The sequence below is a fragment of the Oncorhynchus keta genome, chromosome 28, assembly GCF_023373465.1.
Source record: "Oncorhynchus keta strain PuntledgeMale-10-30-2019 chromosome 28, Oket_V2, whole genome shotgun sequence".
Taxonomy (NCBI): Eukaryota; Metazoa; Chordata; class Actinopteri; order Salmoniformes; family Salmonidae; genus Oncorhynchus; species Oncorhynchus keta.
In genome coordinates this window covers 7,663,397-7,689,912 of record NC_068448.1, presented here as the reverse complement: position 1 = coordinate 7,689,912, position 26,516 = coordinate 7,663,397, and the positions used below count along the sequence as shown (strand labels likewise).

General features: G+C 43.5%; 1 protein-coding gene across 9 annotated transcripts in view; it reads left to right on the top strand.

Moving 5' to 3' along the window:
- The first annotated feature begins 4,236 nt into the window (after positions 1 to 4,236).
- The window catches only part of LOC118372958 (guanine nucleotide-binding protein G(i) subunit alpha-3-like), an 89,782-nt gene continuing 67,502 nt past the window's right edge, over positions 4,237 to 26,516 (top strand). For 7 of the 9 annotated variants that reach the window (XR_008084908.1, XR_008084907.1, XR_008084906.1 and 4 more), the window contains exons 1-2: positions 4,237 to 4,838; positions 23,120 to 23,162. Coding sequence is in view for 6 of the 9 variants with exons in the window: in XM_052484645.1 (XP_052340605.1) it covers positions 4,721 to 4,838; positions 23,120 to 23,162 (161 nt within the window). In the remaining 3 variants the exon portion in view is untranslated. The remainder of the gene's footprint in view (positions 4,839 to 23,119; positions 23,163 to 26,516) is intronic. The other 2 variants (XM_052484641.1, XM_052484640.1) reach the window with 2 other exon arrangements.

Sequence of the window (26,516 nt, the reverse complement as noted above, 5' to 3'; positions counted from 1 at the left end):
ACTGGGTGGAGGTTTATAGAGGGCTAATAGGTGGTAGGGTTAAATAGTGGACTGGGTGGAGGTTTATAGAGGGCTAATAGGTGGTAGGGTTAAATAGTGGACTGGGTGGAGGTTTATAGAGGGCTAATAGGTGGTAGGGTTAAATAGTGGACTGGGTGGAGGTTTATAGAGGGCTAATAGGTGGTAGGGTTAAATAGTGGACTGGCTGGAGGTTTATAGAGGGCTAATAGGTGGTAGGGTTAAATAGTGGACTGGGTGGAGGTTTATAGAGGGCTAATAGGTGGTAGGGTTAAATAGTGGACTGGGTGGAGGTTTATAGAGGGCTAATAGGTGGTAGGGTTAAATAGTGGACTGGGTGGAGGTTTATAGAGGGCTAATAGGTGGTAGGGTTAAATAGTGGACTGGGTGGAGGTTTATAGAGGGCTAATAGGTGGTAGGGTTAAATAGTGGACTGGGTGGAGGTTTATAGAGGGCTAATAGGTGGTAGGGTTAAATAGTGGAATGGGTGGAGGTTTATAGAGGGCTAATAGGTGGTAGGGTTAAATCGTGGACTGGGTGGAGGTTTATAGAGGGCTAATAGGTGGTAGGGTTAAATAGTGGACTGGGTGGAGGTTTATAGAGGGCTAATAGGTGGTAGGGTTAAATAGTGGACTGGGTGGAGGTTTATAGAGGGCTAATAGGTGGTAGGGTTAAATAGTGGAATGGGTGGAGGTTTATAGAGGGCTAATAGGTGGTAGGGTTAAATAGTGGACTGGGTGGAGGTTTATAGAGGGCTAATAGGTGGTAGGGTTAAATAGTGGACTGGGTGGAGGTTTATAGAGGGCTAATAGGTGGTAGGGTTAAATAGTGGACTGGGTGGAGGTTTATAGAGGGTTAATAGGTGGTAGGGTTAAATAGTGGACTGGGTGGAGGTTTGTAGAGGGCTAATAGGTGGTAGGGTAAAATTGTGGAATGGGTGGAGGTTTATAGAGGGCTAATCGGTGGTAGGGTTAAATAGTGGACTGGGTGGTGGGTTTATAGAAGGCTAATAGGTGGTTGGGTTAAATAGTGGACTGGGTGGAGGGTTTATAGAAGGCTAATAGGTGGTTGGGTTAAATAGTGGACTGGGTGGAGGGTTTATAGAAGGCTAATAGGTGGTTGGGTTAAATAGTGGACTGGGTGGTGGGTTTATAGAAGGCTAATAGGTGGTTGGGTTAAATAGTGGACTGGGTGGTGGGTTTATAGAAGGCTAATAGGTGGTTGGGTTAAATAGTGAAATGGGTGGAGGTTTATAGAGGGCTAATCGGTGGTAGGGTTAAATAGTGGACTGGGTGGAGGTTTATAGAGGGCTAATAGGTAGTAGGGTTAAATCGTGGACTGGGTGGAGGTTTATAGAGGGCTAATAGGTGTTAGGGATAAATAGTGGAATGGGTGGAGGTTTATAGAGGGCTAATAGGTGGTAGGGTTAAATCGTGGACTGGGTGGAGGGTTTATAGAGGGCTAATATGTGGTACATTTAAGTAAGGGAATGAAGAAGATTTTCTCGGCTCAGACACAGATCTCTGGACAGATACACCTGCTATCTTCAATTAGATACACATACACAGACCGCATGAGAGAGGAATGTGCACATCACAACGACAAGAGGGACAGAGACAGTTCGTGAAAGTTTGCCTTGTCTATTTTGAAGAACTAGTAAAATGATTTCGTCAAACAGCTCTGCAGCATATTCAGGCAGGCTAGTATCATGACTCTCCTGGTCGAGGATCCAAGGGCCTCAAATCAGCTTGGCAAATGGTTGACAGATATCCAGACCCCCCCTCTCTAACCACAGGAGAGGAGATGGGGGCCTTGGCTGGTTTTATGACACCTCACGCCTATCGTAAATATTATGCAGCAGAGAACCCTCTCTTCCTCTTCAGTACCAACCAAAGGAATGCCTTTGTCCTCCAGGAAACCTTTGCCGCCAAAACTATAATGTTCAAAAAAGTGAATATTGGAACAATATTTGTAAGATAGGAATGGTGAGTGGCGATCTAAAGAATAATCATGTCATATTGCTTTCAATTTTGTGATATTAGAATCTGTATGAACAAAAACTGTAACTTGTTAAGTTTCCATCCAATACAATGTTAATACAATATGAAGAACAATTAAACTATTTTTGTTAAGATAAGAATATACCTTTTGTTTTCTAACAAGATCATAGTTTTCATGTCCCTTGCACATTAACTAAGTGCGATGGAACCACCCTTTTTTACCAGAGTGCTTAAAAGGACTTGCTAAGAATTACCATGCAGATCAGCAGACGTGAAGCCGTGGCTACACCGAAATGGTTGGAAACCCTGAAACTCAACATGAAGTGAAGAAAAACTCACTAGACCAAAACATTGACAGTCTGCAGCTGTGCATGTAAAGGGATCTAGAACTTTGACTAAAGACACAAGGTGGGAAGGAAGGAATTCCCATCTCAGACATTCACATCATCTGTTCTATTTGAACTCTCCACTACAAGGCCAAAATTAAGAAGGACATTGTGACCTCTGGTGGACAACTAGAGCCTTACACCCATCGAGACATTCCCCAGAGAAGGATCGATTGGTTTCAATAGAGACACGACAGATAAAGAAATGGCATTTCTTTCCCCACCCCCTTCTCCATCTCTGTGTAATAAGCCGTCAGTCCACTAGGGACTTTTGTCTCACGTAAGTATGTATGTATATTAGGTGTAATTATTTAGTTAGTTAGTAAATAAATCAATACATTTGTGTAAATGACCAGAAAAGGCTGGGGTTCTTGCGGATTCAAGAGGTCTGCAATGTTCAGAATGAGACTGATATGCAGTAATGATTAGTAAGGGAAAGGGGGATGCACACTTGGCATTTTATGGTAGAAATTGATTGCAGTGTCTTTCAGTGCTAAACCACACTTGGTTTGTTGGCGTGAGTTTACCAGCATCCCTGTCTGTTTGTTGTCGAGATAAGAGAAGCGCCAACGCCTTTTTCTGTCTTTCTGCCTGGGCGAAAATGATCTTGAAAGCACCCGAACGTTTTGTCCCCCCACACACAAATTTGGACTCATCAGACCAAAGGAAAAATGTCCACCTGTCTAACGTCCATTGCTTGTGTTTCTTGGCCCAAGTGTTTTTTAGTAGTGATTTGTAGTACATTTCTGCACTGACTGACCTTCATGTCTTAAAGTAATGATGGACTGTCGTTTCTCTTTGCTTATTTGAGCTGTTCTTGCCATAATATGGACTTGGTCTTTTACCAAATAGGGCTATCTTCTGTATACCAACCCTACCTTGACACGACACAACTGATTGGCTCAAATGTAACCGTATAACTTTAGACCGTCCTCTCGCCCATACCCGGGCGCGAACCAGGGACCCTCTGCACACATCAACAACAGTCACCCACGAAGCATCGTTACCCATCGCTCCACAAAAGCCGCGGCCCTTGCAGAGAAAGGGGAACTACTACTTCAAGGTCTCAGTGCAAGTGACGTCACCGATTGTAACGCTATTTAGCGCGCATCGCTAACTAAGCTTGCCGTTTCACATCCGTTACATAAACGCATTAAGAAATTCCACAAATGACCTTTTATCAAGGCACACCTGTTAATTGACATCCATTCCAGGTGGATACATCATGAAGCTGGTTGAGAAAATGCCAAGTGTGCAAAACTGTGGCTGCTTTGAAGAATCTCAAGTGTAAAATATATTTTGATTTGTTTAACACTTTTTGGTTACTACATGATTCCAAATGTGTTATTTCATAGTTTTGATGTCTTCACTATTATTCTACAATGTAGATAATAGTACAAATAAAGAAACCCCCCGGATTGAGTCGGTGTGTCCAAACTTTTGACTGGTAACGTATATATGAAGATACCTGTCATCATGTTTACGGCATGCAGATGTGATCTCTCATAAATCTGAGCTGCCTCTGATATAATTCCACTGGTGGGCGCTCATTCCAAAGAAAAAGTTCCTCTGACCCCCAAAACTAAATTATTTTTTTGTATTCTCTCAAATAGATGCTTCCGGATTGCTGCAAAAAATATTTGTCAAAGGTGAGCATTAAGCTCTTCTGAGCATATGCTAATGAGAGCCCTAGAGTTGAAGAATTTAGGCCGATGTTATTTACATTTCAGGGAAGCAAAGAGCAAATGTACTGTGCGTTTAGACTACATTTCCCATCCATCCACAAAATAAAGATTTCATTTTTTCTTTGCGTTCCAGCGTGTGGTGACGTGAATGACAGTTCAGATGCGTATTTTACACGTGCCTTCATGCAACAACAAGCAAAATCAAGACGAATTGATAGTTAAAATTGATATTCTATGCCCCAATTCCTCGGTAGCTTTGAGTTTTAATAAGAGATAGTGAATTGCTTTTTTTATTTTATTTTTTAAATTGGAGGACTGCGACAACATTTATAATAGAAAAGTAATATTGTGTAGATACTTTCTTTGCAAGCTAGCCTAGCTCGACTCGAGTTTTTTTTTGTTGTTGGTAGAAATTGATTGCAGTGTCTTTCAGTGCTAAACCACACTTGGTTTGTTGGCGTGAGTTTACCAGCATCTCTGTCTGTTTGTTTTCGAGACAAGAGGAGCGCCAACGCCTTTTTCTGCCTTTCTGCCTGGGCGAAAATTATCTTGAAAGCACCCCCAAACAACTTATGAACGGTAGCTGCCATTCAAACCAGATCTTGAAGAAACCTCAAGTAAGTGGTTAAAAATGGGTTGCACGATCAGCCAGGAGGACAAAGCGGCGATGGAAAGGAGTAAAATGATTGATCGGAACCTACGAGAAGACAGAGACAAAGCGTCCAGGGAAGTGAAACTTCTGCTACTTGGTAAGTCATAGCTGTTGTTACATTGTTGGATGGAGAACGTTTATTTTCTCCTACTAAAAAGGAGTGACAATATAGCATCAGAATCTACAGGGAGAAAATGCTTTGTTTGCTCTTTCACAAGTGTTACAATTGTAACTAGACATCACTTGTTGCTACGTTGGTTAATTTGATCTTTCTTTGCTTGCTTTTGTTTTATCGGATCTCTATTGATTACTTCCTACAACATTATTTATTTTAGGTAACATCTGAATTAATGTAGCTGAGGATATTTATCCACTTGTTCAATAAACTCTCTTATGTAGCCCTATATTAACTTGTTTTCTATTGATTAGACATTAGTCTTTATTGGCATTGCTAATTCTATAACACACACACACACACACACACACACACACACACACACACACACACACACACACACACACACACAGTTAAATACAGATGTTGTATTATGATCATTGTCTAAGCTTAGACATGCTGCTGTGTTTGCATCAATCGTAAAATAACGCACTTGGCAGTTTCCGTTGGCACAACGTGTGGGTCTTTGCGTGTCAAAATAATATACACTTAAAACAAAAAAAACATGATTTGACCCGTTAAATAAGCTTGTAATTTGACGCGTCAAATAACACAATTATAATGGTGTGTGTGCTGGATTTGAATGTCCAAGCCAAGCGTCACCACTACGACCAATAGCACTGTCAAAGTTGTACAACTAAAAATAAAGCGCAAACACTGGCCATGATCTGTTTACAATACTGCGTTGGTAATAAGGTATTATTTGTTCGACCGAATGGGAAAACGTCTATGTGAGGATTTGAAATAAAAGCAGGATCAATTTTTTTTTGTAAATATCGTTGATACAGATGTTTATTAGAAACTTCTGGGGTATCTAGCGTGGTACGGTCCTAGCACCAAAGCAAGCAGCCTGAAAACAAATACCAGTATTAACTGGAGGCATTTTCAATATTCTTAGCAAATATTTAGGAATACATGTGAGTAAGTATTAGCTAGGTAGCCACTTGTTGTTCTCCTATGGAAATCGAACTTAAGTTAATGAAAATACTTATTTAGCCACCTACTAAAACCCTGTTGCCCAAAGCTAACGTTATAAGCAGCCAGATGGCTTCAGTGACGCTTGACCGGACCGGGTTATGTGCTGTGAAGGCAGCCACAAGAGTATAATTTCCTGTTCGCCTTCAAAATAGAGGTCCTAATTTGAAAGTGACGCAAATGGTTACTATTGGTGGAATCAAATCAAATGTTATTTGTCACATGCGCCGAATTCAACCGGGGTAGACCTTACCGTGAAATACTTACAAGCCCTTAACCAACATTGCAGTTCAAGAAACAAGAGTTAAAAAAACATTGACTAAATAAACAGAAGTAAAAAGTAACAATAAAATAACAATACAGGGGGGTCCTGGTACTGAGTCAATGTGTGGGGGTACAGGTTAGTTGAGGTAATTTGTACATGTAGGTAGGGGTGAAGGTTCTATGCATAGATAATAAACAGCGGGTAGCAGCAGTGTAAAAACAAAGGGGGGGGGGGTCAATGTAAATAGTCTGGGTGGCCATTTGATTAATTGTTCAGCAGTCTTATGGCTTGAGGATAGAAGCTGTTAAGGAGCCTTTTGGTCCTAGACTTGGTGCTCCGGTACTGCTTGCCGTACGGTAGCAGAGAGAACAATCTATGACTTAGTTGTCTTTGACAATTTTTTGGGGTCCTTCTTCTGATACCGCCTGATATAGAGGTCCTGGATGTTAGGAAGCTTTACCCCAGTGATGTACTGGGCCATACGCACTACCCTCTGTAGCGCCTTACGGTCGGATGCCGAGCAGTTGCCATGCCAGGTGGTTATGCAACCTGTCGGGATGCTCTCGATGGTGCAGCTGTATAACTTTTTTAGGATCTGGACACCCATGCCAAATCTTTTCAGTCACCTGAGGGGGAAAAGGTGTTGCCGTGCCCTGTTCACGATCGTCTTGGTGTGTATGGACTATGATAGTTGTTGGTGATGTGGACAACAAGGAACTTGAAACTCTCGATCCGCGCCACTACAGCCCCGTCAATGTGAATGGGAGCGTGTTTGGCCCTCCTTTTCCTGTAGTCCACGATCGGCTCCTTTGTCTTGCTCACTTTGAGGGAGAGGTTGTTGTCCTGGCACCACACGGCCAGGTCTCTGACCTCCTCCCTATATGCTGTCTCATCGTTGTCGGTGATCAGGCCTACCACTCTTATATCGTCAACAAACTTAATGATGGTGTTGGAGTTGTACTTGGCCATGCTGTCGTGGGTGAACAGAGAGTACAGGAGGGGACTGAGCACAGCGGCCCCTGTGTTGAGGATCAGCGTGGCAGATGTGTTGTTTCCTACCCTTACCACCTGGGAAAGTGGAGATACCTAATCAGTTGTACAACGGAATGCCTTCAACTAAAACGTGTCTTCCACATTTAACCCAACCCCTCTGAATCAGAGGCAGAAGGACATATTTTTACCTTGTCAGGTAGGCTACCTGCCGCCCCTCCTGACAGGGGCGACCCGTATCCAGTTGCAGAGGGAGGTATTTAGTCCCAGAGTCCTTAGCTTAATGATGAGTTTTGTGGGCACTATGGTGTTGAACGCTGAGCAGTATTCAGTGAACAGCATTCTCACATAGGTGTTCCTTTTGTCCAGGTGGAAAAGGGCAGTGTGGAGTGTTATTGCGTCATCTGTGGATCTGTTGGGGTGGTAAGCAAATTGGAGTGGGTTTAGGGTTTCCGGGAGGATGGTGTTGTTGTGACCAGCCTTTCAAAGCACTTCATGGCTACCCACGTGAGAGCTACGGGGCGGTAGTCATTTAGGCAGGTTACCTTCGCTTTCTTGGGCACAGGGACTACGGTGGTCTGCTTGAAACATGTAGATATTACGGACTCGGTCAGGGAGAGGTAAAAAATCTCAATGAAGAAACTTGGTCAGCGCATGCTCGGAGTACACATCCTGGTAATCCATCTGGCCCTGCGGCTTTGTGAATGTTGACCTATTTAAAGGTCTTACTCACATCGGCTGTGGAGAGCATGATCACACAGTCATCCGGAACAGTTGGTGTTCTCATGCATGTTTCAGTGTTACTTGCCTCGAAGCAAGCATAGCAGTTATTTAGCTCGTCTGGTAGGCTTGTGTCATTGGGCAGCTCTTGGCTGTGCTTCCCTTTGTAGTCTATAATAGTTTGCAAGCCCTGCCACATCCGACGAGCATCAGAGCCGGTGTAGTACGACTCAATCTTAACCTTGGATTGACACTTTGCCTATTTGATGGTTCGTCGGAGGGCTTAGCGGTTGAGGTATGTACGTACAGTCACTGTGGGGACGACGTCCTCTATGCACTTATTGATGAAGCCAGTGACTGATGTGGTTTACTCCTCAATGCCATTGGAAGAATCCCGGAACATATTCCAGTCTGTGCTAGTAAACAGTCCTATAGTTTAGCATCTATTTCATCTGACCACATTTTTATAGACCGAGTCACTGGAGCTTCCTGCTTTAATTTTAGCTTGTAAGCAGGAATCAGGAGGATAGAGTTAAGGTCAGATTTGCCAAATGGAGGGCGAGGGAGAGCATTGTACGCGTCTCTGTGTGTGGAGTTAAAGGTGGTCTAGAGTTTTTTCCCCCTTCTGGTTGCACATTTAACATGCGATAGAAATTTGGTAAAATTTGGTAAAACTGATTTAAGTTTCCCTGCACTAAAGTCCCCGGCCACTAGGAACGCCACCTCTGGATGAGCGTTTTCCTGTTTGCTTACAGCTCATTGAGTGCGGTTTTAGTTCCAACCTCGCTCTGTGGTGGTATATAGACAGCTACAAAAATACAGATCATCTCTCCGGGTAAATATTGTGGTCTACAGCTTATCATAAGATACTCAACCTAAGGCGAGCAAAACTTTGAGACTTCCTTAGATATCGTGCACCAGCTGTTGTTTACATAAATGCATAGGCCCCCCGCTCCGTGTCTTACCAGAGGCTGCTGTTCTGTCTTGCCGATAGAGCTGGCGGGTTATACACTATGTTCTTAATGTCGTTGTTCATCCATGACTCGGTGAAGCATAAAATATGACAGTTTTTAATGTCCCGTTGGTTGAAAAATATGCGCTTTCATTTCGTCCTATTTATTTTCTAGCGATTGAGCATTAGCTAGCAGAACGGAGGGCAATGGCAGATTAGCCACTCATCGCCTGGTCCTCACAAGGCACCCTGATCTCTTAACTCGAAATCACAGTTTCCTTCTCCAGCGAATCACGGGGATCGGGGCCTGGATATCCCTCGTGTCCGACTCATTGAAGAAAATCTCTTCGTCCAGTTTGAGGTGAGCAATCCTAGTTCTAATGTTTAGAAGCTCTTTTTCGGGTCATAGGAGATGGTAGCATTAACATTATTTACAAAACAAGTTACAAACAACGCGACAAAACAAACAAAATAGCATGATTGTTGAATGGCCAATAAAACGGCAGCTGTACAGTGAAAATAAGTATGTCAATTTAACATTATTGTCTTTTTAAAATTTCTATAACAACCTCCCAAACTCGTTTAGCGTGATCTATTCCCGCCGTGGCACTATTTGTATTAATTTGCATCACGTTCAATGAGACTTTTATTTTGAAGGCGAACCGCAAATTCCGCTATTGTGGCTAATCCTTATTGTGTCTAGCTTCACATAGGTGAGTCCGACCATCATTCATGAAATAAGAACTGTTTTTATAAATTAGGGGTATATTAGATTATAGTTAACTGTAACTACTATAACATATTATGTGGTTTTGCTATGTTTTTTGGGAATAACATTATTTGCATGCATCAGCTCACCATTTTTTAAATTTTAATTTAATTTATTAAAAGTTTACCTTTATTTTACTAGGCAAGTCAGTTAAGAACAAATTCTTATTTTCAATGACGGCCTAGAAACAGTGGGTTAACTGCCTGTTCAGGGGCAGAACGACAGATTAGTACCTTGTCAGCTCGGGATTTGAACTTGCAACCTTCCAGTTACTAGTCCAACGCTCTAACCACGAGGCTACCCTGCCGCCATCCCAGATTTTGGGGAAGTGCGGCAGGTGAGCGAGACAACTCTATCAGCATCGTAGCATACATACCGGTGAATCACTGTGACATATGAAATATAAGTGATGTGGTAAACACTAAGTACAAAATGTATGTACGTGTTTAAATTATTATGTGATGTACTGTCATATTCGGTGGTCAACAAGTTTATTTGACACACATCAAATAACCCTGTTTGAAGCATCTTTCTTTTTGACACTCAAATGATCCAAATGGCGTCCCGTAGTTTCATCCCCTGACTCCCCTCACTGCTGTTGAACCTCTTAGCGATACCACTTGAGAATGTAAACAAACACCTCCACTCAATGGAAGGGGATTCATGTAGTAGACCACAAGGTGTACAATATGGTGACAGATTAAAGACAACTCCATTCATTGTGACGGAGTTGTGGTAAGGATAAACAAATTCCTACCATGAATCAGGTGTTTCATTGTTTCGCGGTCTAGTGAGATTTTGAATTGAATGTGTCAGGACAGTGTGGGGGGAGCAGTTATGTTATACCTTTACAGTCTGCCGTGGATCAGGTAAACAGATGGGGAGGGGGAGCAGTTATGTTATACCTTTACAGTCTGCCGTGGATCAGGTAAACAGATGACCAGGGGGGGGCAGTTATGTTATACCTTTACAGTCTGCCGTGGATCAGGTAAACAGATGGGGGGGGCAGTTATGTTATACCTTTACAGTCTGCCGTGGATCAGGTAAACAGATGGGGGGGCAGTTATGTTATACCTTTACAGTCTGCCGTGGATCAGGTAAACAGATGGGGGGCAGTTATGTTATACCTTTACAGTCTGCCGTGGATCAGGTAAACAGATGGGGGGGCAGTTATGTTATACCTTTACAGTCTGCCGTGGATCAGGTAAACAGATGGGGGGGCAGTTATGTTATACCTTTACAGTCTGCCGTGGATCAGGTAAACAGATGGGGGGGCAGTTATGTTATACCTTTACAGTCTGCCGTGGATCAGGTAAACAGATGGGGGGGGCAGTTATGTTATACCTTTACAGTCTGCCGTGGATCAGGTAAACAGATGGGGAGGGGGAGCAGTTATGTTATACCTTACAGTCTGCCGTGAATCAGATGACAGGTTTTTACTTTAATCTTCAAAACATAATACCTGCTAAGGAAGACATGATGTCAAGAAGAAACATGTTGCTGCCAATTGGAGCCATTATAGTAGAAATACAGCTAGGATATCACACTAGATCCCATATGAGAGAACGAGTTGCCAATTGGAGCCATTATAGTAGAAATACAGCTAGGATATCACACTAGATCCCATATGAGAGAACGACTTCTCTGTTTATTAAATAGTGTGAAACGTTATACAGTACGGTCTATGGTTACAGTCTAGGCACAATGCAGTTCGGGGTTAAATAGGCCTGCTGCACATCTAGTGTAAACGTTTATCATTTTATTTGGAGCTCTCTCTACTGGCCAACCTCACAGCTACTCACTACTAACCAACCTCACAGCTACTCTCTACTGACCAACCACACAGCTACTCTCTACTGACCAACCTCACAGCTACTCTCTACTGACCAACCTCACAGCTACTCTCTACTGACCAACCTCACAGCTACTCTCTACTGACCAACCTCACAGCTACTCTCTACTGACCAACCTCACAGCTACTCTCTACTGACCAACCTCACAGCTACTCTCTACTGACCAACCTCACAGCTACTCACTACTAACCAACCTCACAGCTACTCTCTACTGACCAACCACACAGCTACTCTCTACTGACCAACCTCACAGCTACTCTCTACTGACCAACCTCACAGCTACTCTCTACTGACCAACCTCACAGCTACTCTCTACTGACCAACCTCACAGCTACTCTCTACTGGCCAACCTCACAGCTACTCACTACTAACCAACCTCACAGCTACTCTCTACTGACCAACCACACAGCTACTCTCTACTGACCAACCTCACAGCTACTCTCTACTGACCAACCTCACAGCTACTCTCTACTGACCAACCTCACAGCTACTCTCTACTGACCAACCTCACAGCTACTCTCTACTGACCAACCTCACAGCTACTCTCTACTGACCAACCTCACAGCTACTCTCTACTGACCAACCTCACAGCTACTCTCTACTGACCAACCTCACAGCTACTCTCTACTGACCAACCTCACAGCTACTCTCTACTGGCCAACCTCACAGCTTCTCTCTACTAACCAACCACACAGCTACTCTCTACTGGCCAACCACACAGCTACTCTCTACTGGCCAACCACACAGCTATTCTCTACTGGCCAACCACACAGCTACTCTCTACTGGCCAACCACACAGCTACTCTCTACTGACCAACCTCACAGCTTCTCTCTACTAACCAACCACACAGCTACTCTCTACTGACCAACCACACAGCTACTCTCTACTGACCAACCTCACAGCTACTCTCTACTAACCAAGCACACAGCTACTCTCTACTGGCCAACCTCACAGCTACTCTCTACTGACCAACCGCACAGCTACTCTCTACTGACCAACCGCACAGCTACTCTCTACTGACCAACCGCACAGCTACTCTCTACTGGCCAACCTCACAGCTACTCTCTACTAACCAACCACACAGCTACTCTCTGACCAACCGCACAGCTGCTCTCTACTGACCAACCGCACAGCTACTCTCTACTGACCAACCGCACAGCTATTCTCTACTGACCAACCGCACAGCTACTCTCTACTAACCAACCACACAGCTACTCTCTACTGACCAACCACACAGCTACTCTCTACTGACCAACCACACAGCTACTCTCTACTGACCAACCGCACAGCTACTCTCTACTGACCAACCTCACAGCTGTCTGTCTACTGACCAACCTCACAGCTAATGATTCATCTGGCCAACCTCACAGCTAGCTTTCTACTGGCCAACCTCACAATTTACTGGCCAACCACACAGCTACTCTCTACTGGCCAATGCTGGTCATAACCAAATACAGCTATTATAATTTACCACACAGCTACTTTTTATCCCAAAAGGGACAGTTTACTCTAAACTGACCAACCGGGTTCACAGCTTCTCTCTACTAACCAACCACACAGCTACTCTCTACTGACCAACCACACAGCTACTCTCTACTGACCAACCTCACAGCTACTCTCTACTAACCAAGCACACAGCTACTCTCTACTGGCCAACCTCACAGCTACTCTCTACTGACCAACCGCACAGCTCTCTCTACTGACCAACCACACAGCTACTCTCTACTGACCAACCGCACAGCTACTCTCTACTGACCAACCGCACAGCTACTCTCTACTGACCAGCCGCACAGCTCTCTCTACTGACCAACCGAACAGCTCTCTCTACTGACCAACCGCACAGCTCTCTCTACTGACCAACCACACAGCTCCTCTCTACTGACCAACCACACAGCTCTCTCTACTGACCAACCACACAGCTCTCTCTACTGACCAACCACACAGAAAATTGGTTGTCCATGTCCAGACTCAGCCCTCATTTCTCTCTCCCAGGCCTGGAATGGAACAAAGGGAATTGTTAGGCTGTTAGAATTTATAGCGTGGTCCCAGATCTGTTTGTGCTATCTTGCCGAACGACCATGGAAGTTGGCTATACAGTATTAGGCCTTGGCTTTTGTTTGGAGGCAAATTTGTTATAGTATTAGAAGGTTAGTGAATGAGAAAGTTTAGGAAAAGAGGATTCATCAAAACCAAGCGTCCATCTTTTCCTGTCTAATAATCTCTGTGACTAAAATGGTTTATTTTGTTGGTTTACATCCACCGTCTGAGTTGTCCTGACAACCTGACTCGCATCAAAGATGTCCTCAGGAGCTGGTATAAGACCTTCATTCTTTAAACTGTTTTGGAAGGAAACATATCATAAACAGATTCCTTAGCTGAAAGACAAGCGGTTATTATTATTATTATTATTATTGATTTCCCAGTCCCAACCTTTTTTATATGGTAGCCAGTCTAACCACTGTAGTTCTGTCTACTTCCATTGTGCCTCCCTGTCTAAGGAAAGCTATTCTAATTAGTGTTGTTTTCTAGTAGATACGCTTTCAAACTATGCTGTACCCACACTGATTTAACCCTCCATGCATGTTTATGGAAATTAATGTCTCCCTGTGGTGATTTGTGCTCTGTTTAGGAGTTGCGTGTGGTCATGTTCTTCTATCCTCATGGGAACCTAAAACGTATTTACATTCAAAATCCTATTTTCCCTAACCCCTAAACCTAATCTTAACACTAACCCTAACCCGAACCACTAAACCTAATCTTAACACTGACCCTAACCCCTAAACCTAATCTTAACACTAACCATAAACCAAACCACTAATGCTAACCCTAATTCTAACCCTAACCACTAAGCTTAAAATAGCCTTTTTTTGTTAACCCGTAACCCTAACACACCACCTGAACCCTAACACACCACCTGAACCCTAACACACCACCTGAACCCTAACACACCACCTGAACCCTAACACACCACCTGAACCCTAACACACCACCTGAACCCTAACACACCACCTGAACCCTAACACACCACCTGAACCCTAACACACCACCCGGACCGTAACACACCACCCGGACCCTAAACACACCACCCGGACCCTAAACACACCACCCGGACCCTAAACACACCACCCGGACCCTAAACACACCACCCGGACCCTAACCTTTAACCCTGACACAACCTGTATCCCTATCCCTAATTTTAACCCAAAACCCTAAGATTAAAATAGCCTTTGTCCTCGTGGGGACAATGTCCCCACCATGGATCATTTCTTATTTGACTATCCTTGAAGGGATTTTGGGGGATTTTAGGTCCTTAAGAGCATAGAAGAACAAGATCATACACACGAGCGCTCACACGCAACACACACACACACACGTATTGTTAACAATATAGTTAGTTCTACAGTAGTGGGCTCGGACAGCTAATCCTCGTGTCAATATAGTTAGTTCTGTGGTAAGAGACTCGGACAGCTAATCCTCGTGTCAATATAGTTAGTTCTGTGGTAAGAGACTCGGACAGCTAATCCTCGTGTCAATATAGTTAGTTCTGTGGTAAGAGACTCGGACAGCTAATCCTCGTGTCAATATAGTTAGTTCTGTGGTAAGAGACTCGGACAGCTAATCCTCGTGTCAATATAGTTAGTTCTACAGTAGTGGACTCGGACAGCTAATCCTCGTGTCAATATAGTTGGTTCTACAGTAGTGGACTAGGACAGCTAATCCTCGTGTCAATATAGTTAGTTCTACAGTAGTGGCCTCGGACAGCTAATCCTCGTGTCAATATAGTTAGTTCTACAGTAGTGGACTCGGACAGCTAATCCTCGTGTCAATATAGTTAGTTCTACAGTAGTGGCCTCGGACAGCTAATCCTCGTGTCAATATAGTTAGTTCTACAGTAGTGGCCTTGGACAGCTAATCCTCGTGTCAATATAGTTAGTTCTACAGTAGTGGCCTCGGACAGCTAATCCTCGTGTCAATATAGTTAGTTCTACAGTAGTGGCCTCGGACAGCTAATCCTCGTGTCAATATAGTTAGTTCTACAGTAGTGGCCTCGGACAGCTAATCCTCGTGTCAATATAGTTAGTTCTACAGTAGTGGCCTTGGACAGCTAATCCTCGTGTCAATATAGTTAGTTCTACAGTAGTGGCCTTGGACAGCTAATCCTCGTGTCAATATAGTTAGTTCTACAGAAGTGGCCTTGGACAGCTAATCCTCGTGTCAATATAGTTAGTTCTACAGTAGTGGACTCGGACAGCTAATCCTCATGTCAATATAGTTAGTTCTACAGTAGTGGCCTCGGACAGCTAATCCTCATGTCAATATAGTTCTACAGTAGTGGACTCAGACAGCTAATCCTCATGTCAATATAGTTAGTTCTACAGTAGTGGCCTTGGACAGCTAATCCTCGTGTCAATATAGTTAGTTCTACAGTAGTGGACTCGGACAGCTAATCCTCATGTCAATATAGTTAGTTCTACAGTAGTGGACTCGGACAGCTAATCCTCATGTCAATATAGTTAGTTCTACAGTAGTGGACTAGGACAGCTAATCCTCGTGTCAATATAGTTCTACAGTAGTGGACTCGGACAGCTAATCCTCATGTCAATATAGTTAGTTCTACAGTAGTGGCCTTGGACAGCTAATCCTCATGTCAATATAGTTAGTTCTACAGTAGTGGCCTTGGACAGCTAATCCTCATGTCAATATAGTGGACTAGGACAGCTAATCCTCGTGTCAATATAGTTCTACAGTAGTGGACTCGGACAGCTAATCCTCATGTCAATATAGTTAGTTCTACAGTAGTGGACTAGGACAGCTAATCCTCGTGTCAATATAGTTCTACAGTAGTGGACTCGGACAGCTAATCCTCATGTCAATATAGTTAGTTCTACAGTAGTGGCCTTGGACAGCTAATCCTCATGTCAATATAGTTAGTTCTACAGTAGTGGACTCGGACAGCTAATCCTCATGTCAATATAGTTAGTTCTACAGTAGTGGCCTTGGACAGCTCATCCTCATGTCAATATAGTTAGTTCTACAGTAGTGGCCTTGGACAGCTCATCCTCATGTCAATATAGTTAGTTCTACAGTAGTGGCCTCGGACAGCTAATCCTCGTGTCAATATAGTTAGTTCTACAGTAGTGGCCTCGGACAGCTAATCCTCGTGTCAATATAGTTAGTTCTACAGTAGTGGCCTCGGACAGCTAATCGTCGTGTCAATATAGTTAGTTCTACAGTAGTGGCCTCGGACAGCTAATCCTCGTGTCAATATAGTTAGTTCTACAGTAGTTGCCTTGGACAGCTAATCCTCGTGTCAATATAGTTCTACAGTAGTGGACTCGGACAGCTAATCTTCATGTCAATATAGTTAGTTCTACAGTAGTGGACTAGGACAGCTAATCCTCGTGTCAATATAGTTCTACAGTAGTGGACTCGGACAGCTAATCCTCATGTCAATATAGTTAGTTCTACAGTAGTGGCCTCGGACAGCTAATCCTCGTGTCAATATAGTTAGTTCTGTGGTAAGAGACTCGGACAGCTAATCCTCATGTCAATATAGTTAGTTCTACAGTAGTGGCCTTGGACAGCTAATCATCGTGTCAATATAGTTAGTTCTACAGTAGTGGCCTCGGACAGCTAATCCTCATGTCAATATAGTTAGTTCTACAGTAGTGGCCTCGGACAGCTAATCCTCATGTCAATATAGTTCTACAGTAGTGGACTCGGACAGCTAATCCTCATGTCAATATAGTTAGTTCTACAGTAGTGGCCTTGGACAGCTAATCCTCGTGTCAATATAGTTAGTTCTACAGTAGTGGACTCGGACAGCTAATCCTCGTGTCAATATAGTTAGTTCTACAGTAGTGGACTCGGACAGCTAATCCTCGTGTCAATATAGTTAGTTCTACAGTAGTGGACTCGGACAGCTAATCCTCATGTCAATATAGTTAGTTCTACAGTAGTGGACTAGGACAGCTAATCCTCGTGTCAATATAGTTCTACAGTAGTGGACTCGGACAGCTAATCCTCATGTCAATATAGTTAGTTCTACAGTAGTGGCCTCGGACAGCTAATCCTCATGTCAATATAGTTCTACAGTAGTGGACTCGGACAGCTAATCCTCATGTCAATATAGTTAGTTCTACAGTAGTGGCCTTGGACAGCTAATCCTCGTGTCAATATAGTTAGTTCTACAGTAGTGGACTCGGACAGCTAATACTCGTGTCAATATAGTTAGTTCTACAGTAGTGGACTCGGACAGCTAATCCTCATGTCAATATAGTTAGTTCTACAGTAGGAGACTCGGACAGCTAATCCTCGTGTCAATATAGTTAGTTCTACAGTAGGAGACTCGGACAGCTAATCCTCGTGTCAATATAGTTCTACTGTATGTTTCCTCTATCAGGGTTTGTTTACATTTCAAACAGATCAATAATATGGTTGAGTTGTTTTTTTGTCCTCTGTACTTTGTAATTTCCATACAGTACAACATGACATCTGGGATTGTCTCTTGTGTGGCCATGAATGGAGAAAAAAAACCATTTCCTTTTCATAAACAATATTCTTTGCTAGTTATTTTACTGTTGTTCATGGAAGGAATAAAATATTGGAGTACTCAACTAATGTTGTTTTTCTTGTCGTGATGTGTGTTTTGTTCTGTATTTTTAATGAATTTAAAAAAAATGTTTAATCCCAGCCCCCGTCCCTGCAAATAGGCCTTTTGGTAGGCCATCATTGTAAATAAGAATTTGTTCTTAACGGACTTGCCTAGTTTTTAAATAAAGGTTAAATAAAATAAACCTGACATGTACAGTATTGTTATGTCCTATGGCAAAAATGAAAACACAATGCAGACCAAACTCTTTGGTCCTTTTTAAAAACCTGCTGTGTGTAAAACATTGCTTATAGCTTGGAAAATAAATACGTGACTCTGAATGACAACATAATGATGGGTTGTTTCTGTCACGCCTTGGTCATAGTGTTTTGTGTTTCGTTATATATTTGGTCTGGCCAGGGTGTGACATGGGTTTATTTTGTTGTATTTCGTATTGGGGTTTTGAAGTTATTGGGATTGCGGCTGAGTAGGGGTGTTGCATAGGCTTGGCTGCCTGAGGCGGTTCTCAATCAGAGTCAGGTGATTCTCGTTGTCTCTGATTGGGAACCGTATTTAGGTAGCCTGGGTTTCACTGTGTATTTCGTGGTTGATTGTTCCTGTCTCTGTGTAGTGTTCACCAGATAGGCTGTAATTAGGTTTCACGTTCCGTTTGTTGTTTTGTATTTGTATAGTTATTTCATGTATCGCGATTGTTTCATTAAAGACATGAGTAACCACCACGCTGCATTTCGGTCCGACTCTCTTTCAACAAACGTAGAACGCCGTTACTGTTTCCAACATTAAGGTTGTATTCTTAAAGAAGTGAAATCATCTTTGTGTTTTGTTTCCTTGCTGCGATACTGGAATGGTCCTTGCCCTGGAATGGTCCTTGCCCTGGAATGGTCCTTGCCCTGGAATGGTCCTTGCCCTGGAATGGTCCTTGCCCTGGAATGGTCCTTGCCCTGGAATGGTCCTTGCCCTGGAATGGTCCTTGCCCTGGAATGGTCCTTGCCCTGGAATGGTCCTTGCCCTGGAATGGTCCTTGCCCTGGAATGGTCCTTGCCCTGGTGTATAGAAAGGCTTCCCTTCTGACTCCTCTTTTAAGGGATGTTCCCCGTTGATATCTAACTGACACTGCCCAACCTTTCCCTTAGTGCCTGGCAACTTTTACTGCAGTGTCCCATCCCAGGCTGCATCATACTATAGTACTGTCTATGAGGATTCTTCTATATGATACTTAGTAGCCCGTGTCTTTTCTTATAGCCACACACACTGCGCTATAAATATGGGCCAATGAGAGAGAGTCTGATTTCACAGGCAGAATATAGCTAGCTACCTTCTCCTCGTAGCAGCACACATCTCTGCCCAGCTGGTGGCATCAAATACACCATCCGTATCTCTGCTCGATGATACACCCTCATTCTGCTTTAACACAAACAACTGCAAAAATACATTTCACGGGCCTCCCGGGTGGCGCAGTGGTCTACGGCACCGCATCGCAGTGCTCGCTGTGCCACCAGAGACTCTGGGCTCTGTCGCAGTCGGCCGCGACCGGGAGGTCCATGGGGCGACGCACAATTTGGCCTAGCGTCGTCCGGGTTAGGGAGGGTTTGGCCGGTAGGAAATCCTTGTCTCATCGCGCGCTAGCGACTCCTGTGGCGGGTCGGGCGCGGTGCACGCTGACCAGGTCGCCAGGTGTAATGTGTTTCCTCCGACACATTGGTGCGGCTGCCTTCCGGGTTGGATGCGCGCTGTGTTAAGAAGCAGTGCGGCTTGGTTGGGTTGTGTTTCGGAGGACACATGGCTCTCGACTTTCGTCTCTCCCGAGCCCGTACGGGATTTGTAGCGATGAGACAAGATAGTAACTACTAAAAACAATTGGATACTACGAAATCTGGGCAAAATAAATAAATAAAAAATGTCACCATCAAGCTGTTGTTTAATATACATTTCTTTGTCATAAACACCAGCTCAGTGTCCAGATATGAAAATGTAGATTAGCCTAAAACATTATTCTTGGACTATTGCTATTTTTCTGTCCAATAGAAAGTTTGACGATGCTAAAACATCATCACATTGAGCTCATTGGCTTTGCTCCACAAGACCCTCCCTCCTCCCATTCACCATCACCTTGGCTGTGCAGAACCATATAATTAAGAATTAGAATGTCATTTTTAGTAGGATCTCCATGTACAGAGCACCCAGACAGGTTGATGACAGCATCATCTTTCATTTGTATTTAATCTCTCTTCAGAAGTCTTAAAATAGACACACAGCACGCTCCAATCAGAGATGGAGAGAATCACACGCTCCTATCAGAGAGGCAGACAGACAGACAGACAGCACGCTCCAATCAGAGATGGAGAGAATCACACGCTCCTATCAGAGAGGCAGACAGACAGACAGACAGCACGCTCCAATCAGAGATGGAGAGAATCACACGCTCCTATCAGAGAGGCAGACAGACAGACAGCACGCTCCAATCAGAGATGGAGAGAATCACACGCTCCTATCAGAGAGGCAGACAGACAGACAGACAGCACGCTCCAATCAGAGATGGAGAGAATCACACGCTCCTATCAGAGAGGCAGGCAGACAGACAGACAGCACGCTCCTATCAGAGATGGAGAGAATCACACGCTCCTATCAGAGAGGCAGGCAGACAGACAGACAGCACGCTCCAATCAGAGATGGAGAGAATCACACGCTCCTATCAGAGAGGCAGACAGACAGACAGCACGCTCCTATCAGAGAGGCAGACAGACAGACAGCACGCTCCTATCAGAGAGGCAGACAGACAGACAGCACGCTCTTGTCAGAGAGAGCGAGAGACATGAGGTGGAAACTGAGCTGTACTTCCTAACCTCCTGCCAAATGTATGACCATATTAGAGACGCATATTTCCCTCAGATTACACAGATCCACAAAGAATTTGAAAACAAAAAAACTCTCATATCTACTGGGTGAAATACCAGTGTGGAGTCACAGCAGCAAGATTTGTGACCTGTTGCCACAAGAAAAGGGCAACCAGTGAAGAACAAACGCCAGTGTAAATACAACACATATTTGTTTATTTTTGTACATAATATGACATTTGAAATGTCTTTATTCTTTTGGAACTTTTGTGAGTGTAATGTTTAACGTTCATTTTTATTGTTTAGTTCTCTTTTGTTTATTATCTACTTCACTTGCAAATTTAACACGTTTGCCAAAAAATCAAATCAAGTTGTTTTGGTCACATACACGTGATTAGCAGATGTTATTGCGGGTGTAGCGAAATGCTTGTGCTTCTAGCTCCGACAGTGCAGTAATATCTCACAAATTACACAACATATACCCAGGGTTGCACATTTTGGGGAATATTTAAGAGGTGGAAACTTTCCGTAGGAATATATGGGAATTTTTATGGAAATATATGCAAATTAATAATAATACCATTTAAATGTAATGTTTTTTTGCATTGGATATATTTACCATATCATGTGGAGACAAAAACATAAACATTGTAGTTTATCATAAGTGGAAATAATTACAAATTATTAAATCCTTCCAATATAAAAAACCCAAAACATTTTAGTTACGAATTGACTCTCCACATGGGAAGATTTCACTGAAAAACAAAATAAATGAAATGATCCCCAATGATCCATCGCATCTCCCAAAAACATTTTCAACATACATCTGTAAAATGATAGTCTAGAAACTAAAGCTTTGGTTGTCTTCCTCTCAGGCTTCCATGTCTTCTCCCTGGACCTCCTCAATGTCCACCTCTTGAACATCAGACTCTGAGGCCTCATCTTCACTTTCCAACCTTGTTGAGGGTGGCTCGTTGTCAGGCTCAAAAAGACTCAAATTTGCCCAGATGGCCACCAATGTTTCAACCTTTTGAATTGGTCAGCCTGTTGCGTGCTTTGGTGTGTGTGTTCCCAAACAAGGACCAGTTGAGCTCTGAGGCAGCTGATGTTGATGTGATTTGGAGGATGATTTAGGCAACAAGGGAAAGAGCCTCCACAAAGTCCCTTCCACCAGATGGCTGATGAGATATGTTGGCACGACTGCCTTGTTGCATCACCATCCCAATGCCCTCGCCTTATTGCATCACCATCCCAATGCCCTCGCCTTATTGCATCACCATCCCAATGCCCTCGCCTTATTGCATCACCATCCCAATGCCCTCGCCTTATTGCATCACCATCCCAATGCCCTCGCCTTATTGCATCACCATCCCAATGCCCTCGCCTTATTGCATCACCATCCCAATGCCCTCGCCTTATTGCATCACCATCCCAATGCCCTCGCCTTATTGCATCACCATCCCAATGCCCTCGCCTTATTGCATCACCATCCCAATGCCCTCGCCTTATTGCATCACCATCCCAATGCCCTCGCCTTATTGCATCACCATCCCAATGCCCTCGCCTTATTGCATCACCATCCCAATGCCCTCGCCTTATTGCATCACCATCCCAATGCCCTCGCCTTATTGCATCACCATCCCAATGCCCTCGCCTTATTGCATCACCATCCCAATGCCCTCGCCTTATTGCATCACCATCCCAATGCCCTCGCCTTATTGCATCACCACCCCAATGCCCTCGCCTTATTGCATCACCATCCCAATGCCCTCGCCTTTAGCTCTTGAGGTTGAAGAGGCGCCGTTGCCAGAAGTCCACGTTTATCTCCTCTGCTGTTTCCAGAAGTCCACATTCATCTCCTTTGTTTTGTTGACGTTGAGTGAGAGGTTGTTTTCCAGGCACCACACTCCCAGAGCCCTCACCTCCTCCTTGTAGGCTGTCTCGTCATTGTTGGTAATCAAGCCTACTACTGTTGTGTCGTCTGCAAAGTTGATGATTGAGTTGGAGTCGTGCTTGGCCACGCAGTCATAGGTGAACAGGGAGTACAGGAGGGGGCTGAGAGTGAGTGAGAGAGAACCAACTGTTGTAGGCGTGCTTGGCCACGCAGTCATAGGTGAACAGGGAGTACAGGAGGGGGCTGAGACTGAGTGAGAGAGAGAGAACCAACTGTTGTAGGCTAACAAATGTAGGCCTAGTTCTCCTGTAATTGATGTCTCTTTTCTTCTTTTCAGGTGCTGGGGAGTCTGGGAAAAGTACAATAGTGAAGCAGATGAAGTAAGTTCAACCACTTTGCAGTCCAAACTGCATTCTATGAAACGCTCACTCTCTTTGATGGAAGCGGCACAGAACTAGAATGAGATGGTGATGAGATTCCAAGCCTGTTCTATTCATTATGTTTTCATGGGTAGAATGTTGTAGCGATTAGTGCTTTTTGAGGTCGATTTTAATTTTTTTACAATTTTTTTTTATTGATCACGTTTTATTTTACTAGATGGCCGTTATAAAATATGAACTTGAAATTATTTTTAGAGCTTTTTAATTGAGATCCCAAAGCCAAATATTGCTAACAATCAGCTGGCAAAACATTCCATTGTCTCTATCCACATAGAATAAAGAGCCCCATGACGGTAGTGACTGCTCATTACTGGTTATCACTTATTAACCATACTTTATTCACTTTACTTTGCTTAAATAAAATATTTCAGTTGTTTGTATATACACTGGCCAGTTTATTAGGTACACCACCCCTTTCATGAAGATGGATTGCTCTCAGAGACAGTGAGTCATGTGGCCGTGTCTTGCCACAGTTGAAGTCGAAGTTTACAAACACTTAGGTTGGAGTCATTAAAACTCGTTTTTCAACCACTTCACAAATTTCTTGTTAACAAACTATAGTTTTGGCAAGTCTGTTAGGACATCTACTTTGTGCATGATACAAGTATTTTTTCCAATAATTGTTTACAGACAGATTATTTCACTTATAATTCACTGTATCACAATTCCAGTGGGTCAGAAGTTTACATACACTAAGTTGACTGCCTTTAAACAGATTGGAAAATTCCAGAAAATGATGTCATGGCTTTAGAAGCTTCTGATAGGCTAATTAACATAAATTGGAGGTGTACCTGTGGATGTATTTCAAGGCCTACCTTCAAACTCCCTGCCTCTTTGCTTAACATCCTAGGAAAATCAAAAGAAATCAGCGAAGACCTCAGGAAAAGAATTGTAGACCTCCACAAGTCTGGTTCATCCTTGGGAGCAATTTCCACATGCCTGAAGGTACCATGTTCATCTGTGCAAACAAAGGTACCCAAGTATAAACACCATGGGACCACGCAGTTGTCACACTGCTCAGGAAGGAGGATGCTTGCAAGCTGAAGAACACCATCCCAAACATGAAGCACAGGGGTGCCAGCATCATGTTGTGGGGGTGCTTTGCTGCAGGAGGGACTGGTGCACTTCACAAAATAGATGGCATCATGAGGAGGGAAAATTATGTAGATATATTGAAGCAACATCTCAAGACACCAGTCAGGAAGTTAAAGCTTGGTCGGAAATGGGTCTTCCAAATGGACAATGACCCCAAGCATACTTCTAAAGTTGTGGCAAAATGGCTTAAGGACAAGAAAGTCAAGGTATTGGAGTGGCCATCACAAAGCCCTGACCTCAATCCTGTCAAATTTGTGGTCAGAACCGAAAAAGCGTGTGCGAGCAAGGAGGCCTACAAACCTGACTCAGATACACCAGCTCTGTCAGGAGTAATAGGCCAAAATTCACCCAACTTCTTGTGGGAAGCTAATGGAAGGCTACACGAAACGTTTGACCCAAGTTAAACAATTTAAAGGCAATGCTACCAAATACTAATTGAGTGTATGTAAACTTCTGACCCACTGGGAATGTGATGAAAGAAATTAAAGCTGAAATAAATAATTCTCTCTACTATTATTCTGACATTTCACATTCTTAAAATAGTGGTGATCCTAACTGACCTAAGACAGGGAATTTTTATTTAGATTAAATGTCAGGAATTGTGAAAAACGGAATTGAAATGATTTTTGGCTACGCTGTATGTAAACTTCCGACTTCAACTGTATATAAATCAGTCAGACAGGCATCGAGGCATTCAGTTATTGTTCGTTTGAACATTAGAATGGGCAAAACTAGTGACCTAAGCGTCTTTGAGCGTGGAATGATCGTCGGTGCCAGTATTTTAGAAATATCCGGCCTCCTGGGCTCTTCATGCACGAATGTCTCGGGTGAATGTGTGAATGGTGCAACAAACAAAAAAACATCCATTCAGCGGCAGTCCTGTGGGCGAAAACAGCTCGATGATGGGAGGTCGAAGGAGAATGGCAAGAATCGTACAAGCTAACAGGCGGGCTACAAATAACGTCGCAGTACCACAGTGGTGTGCAGAACGGCATTTCGGAAGCCACAACTCGTCGATCCTTGTCATGGATGGGATTTTGCAGCAGACGACCACACCGGGTTCCACTCCTATCAGCTAAAAACAAGAAGAAGAAGAAGAAGAAGCAGCAGTTCCAGTGGGCACGACATCACCGGGTTCCACTCCTATCAGCTAAAAACAAGAAGAAGAAGAAGCAGCAGTTCCAGTGGGCACACAAGTGGGAAAAACATTGCCTTGTTTGACGAATTCCAGTTCCTGTTGTGTCACGCTGATGATAGGATGTGGAATAAACAGCATGAGTCCATGGCCCCATCCTGTCTAGTGTCTGCGGTACAGGCTGTTTGTGGAATGGTGTGGGGAATGTTTTCCTGGCACACGAGCGGTCCCTTGATACAAATTGAGCAACGTTTCCATGCTGTTCTGGAGGTTAAAGTGGGGGTCCAACCTGTTACTGGATGGATGTACCTAATATATTCGCCACTGAGTGTGTATATTTTGTTTGACTTTATTATTCAATATCTTAGACAACCATCTAATACAGTGGTATTCAAACATTTTCAGCGATGACTCCATTTATTTTCCCGCCAGAATTTCTTGGGACCCCATTTTGTTTTTACCCCTTAAATGTCTTGCGATCCCACCCAAAATCTAGTGACACAAACCTTAAAATCGCTACATTTGAAGATATTTACATAAACAAATTAACTTTAATTCATTAGTTTCTCAATAGAATTTTATCTTTAAAAATATCTTTCTCAAAAACGTTTGTGCGCTAGGAACACCTTCTTTATCCTACTGTATAGTGAACAAATATAAATATAAACACAACATGCAACAATTTCAAATATTAATTTAAATACATTCATTAGGTCCTCATCTATGGATTTCACATGACTGGGAATCCAGATATGCTTCTGTTGGTCACAGATACCTTTTTTTTAAAGTAGGGGATTGGATCAGAAAACCAGTCAGTATCTGGTGTGACCACCATTTGCCTCGTGTCACGCTGCATATCTCCTTCACATAGAGTTGATCAGCCTGTTGATTTGTGGCCTGTGGAATGTTGCCCCACTCCTCACATGTCTGGTGAGTATGCAGGCCATGGAAGAACTGTGACATTTTCAGCTTCCAGGAATTGGGGCTGTACATTATCATGCTGAAACATGAGGTGATGGCGGCGTATGAATGGCATGACAATGGGCCTCAGGATCCTGTCACTG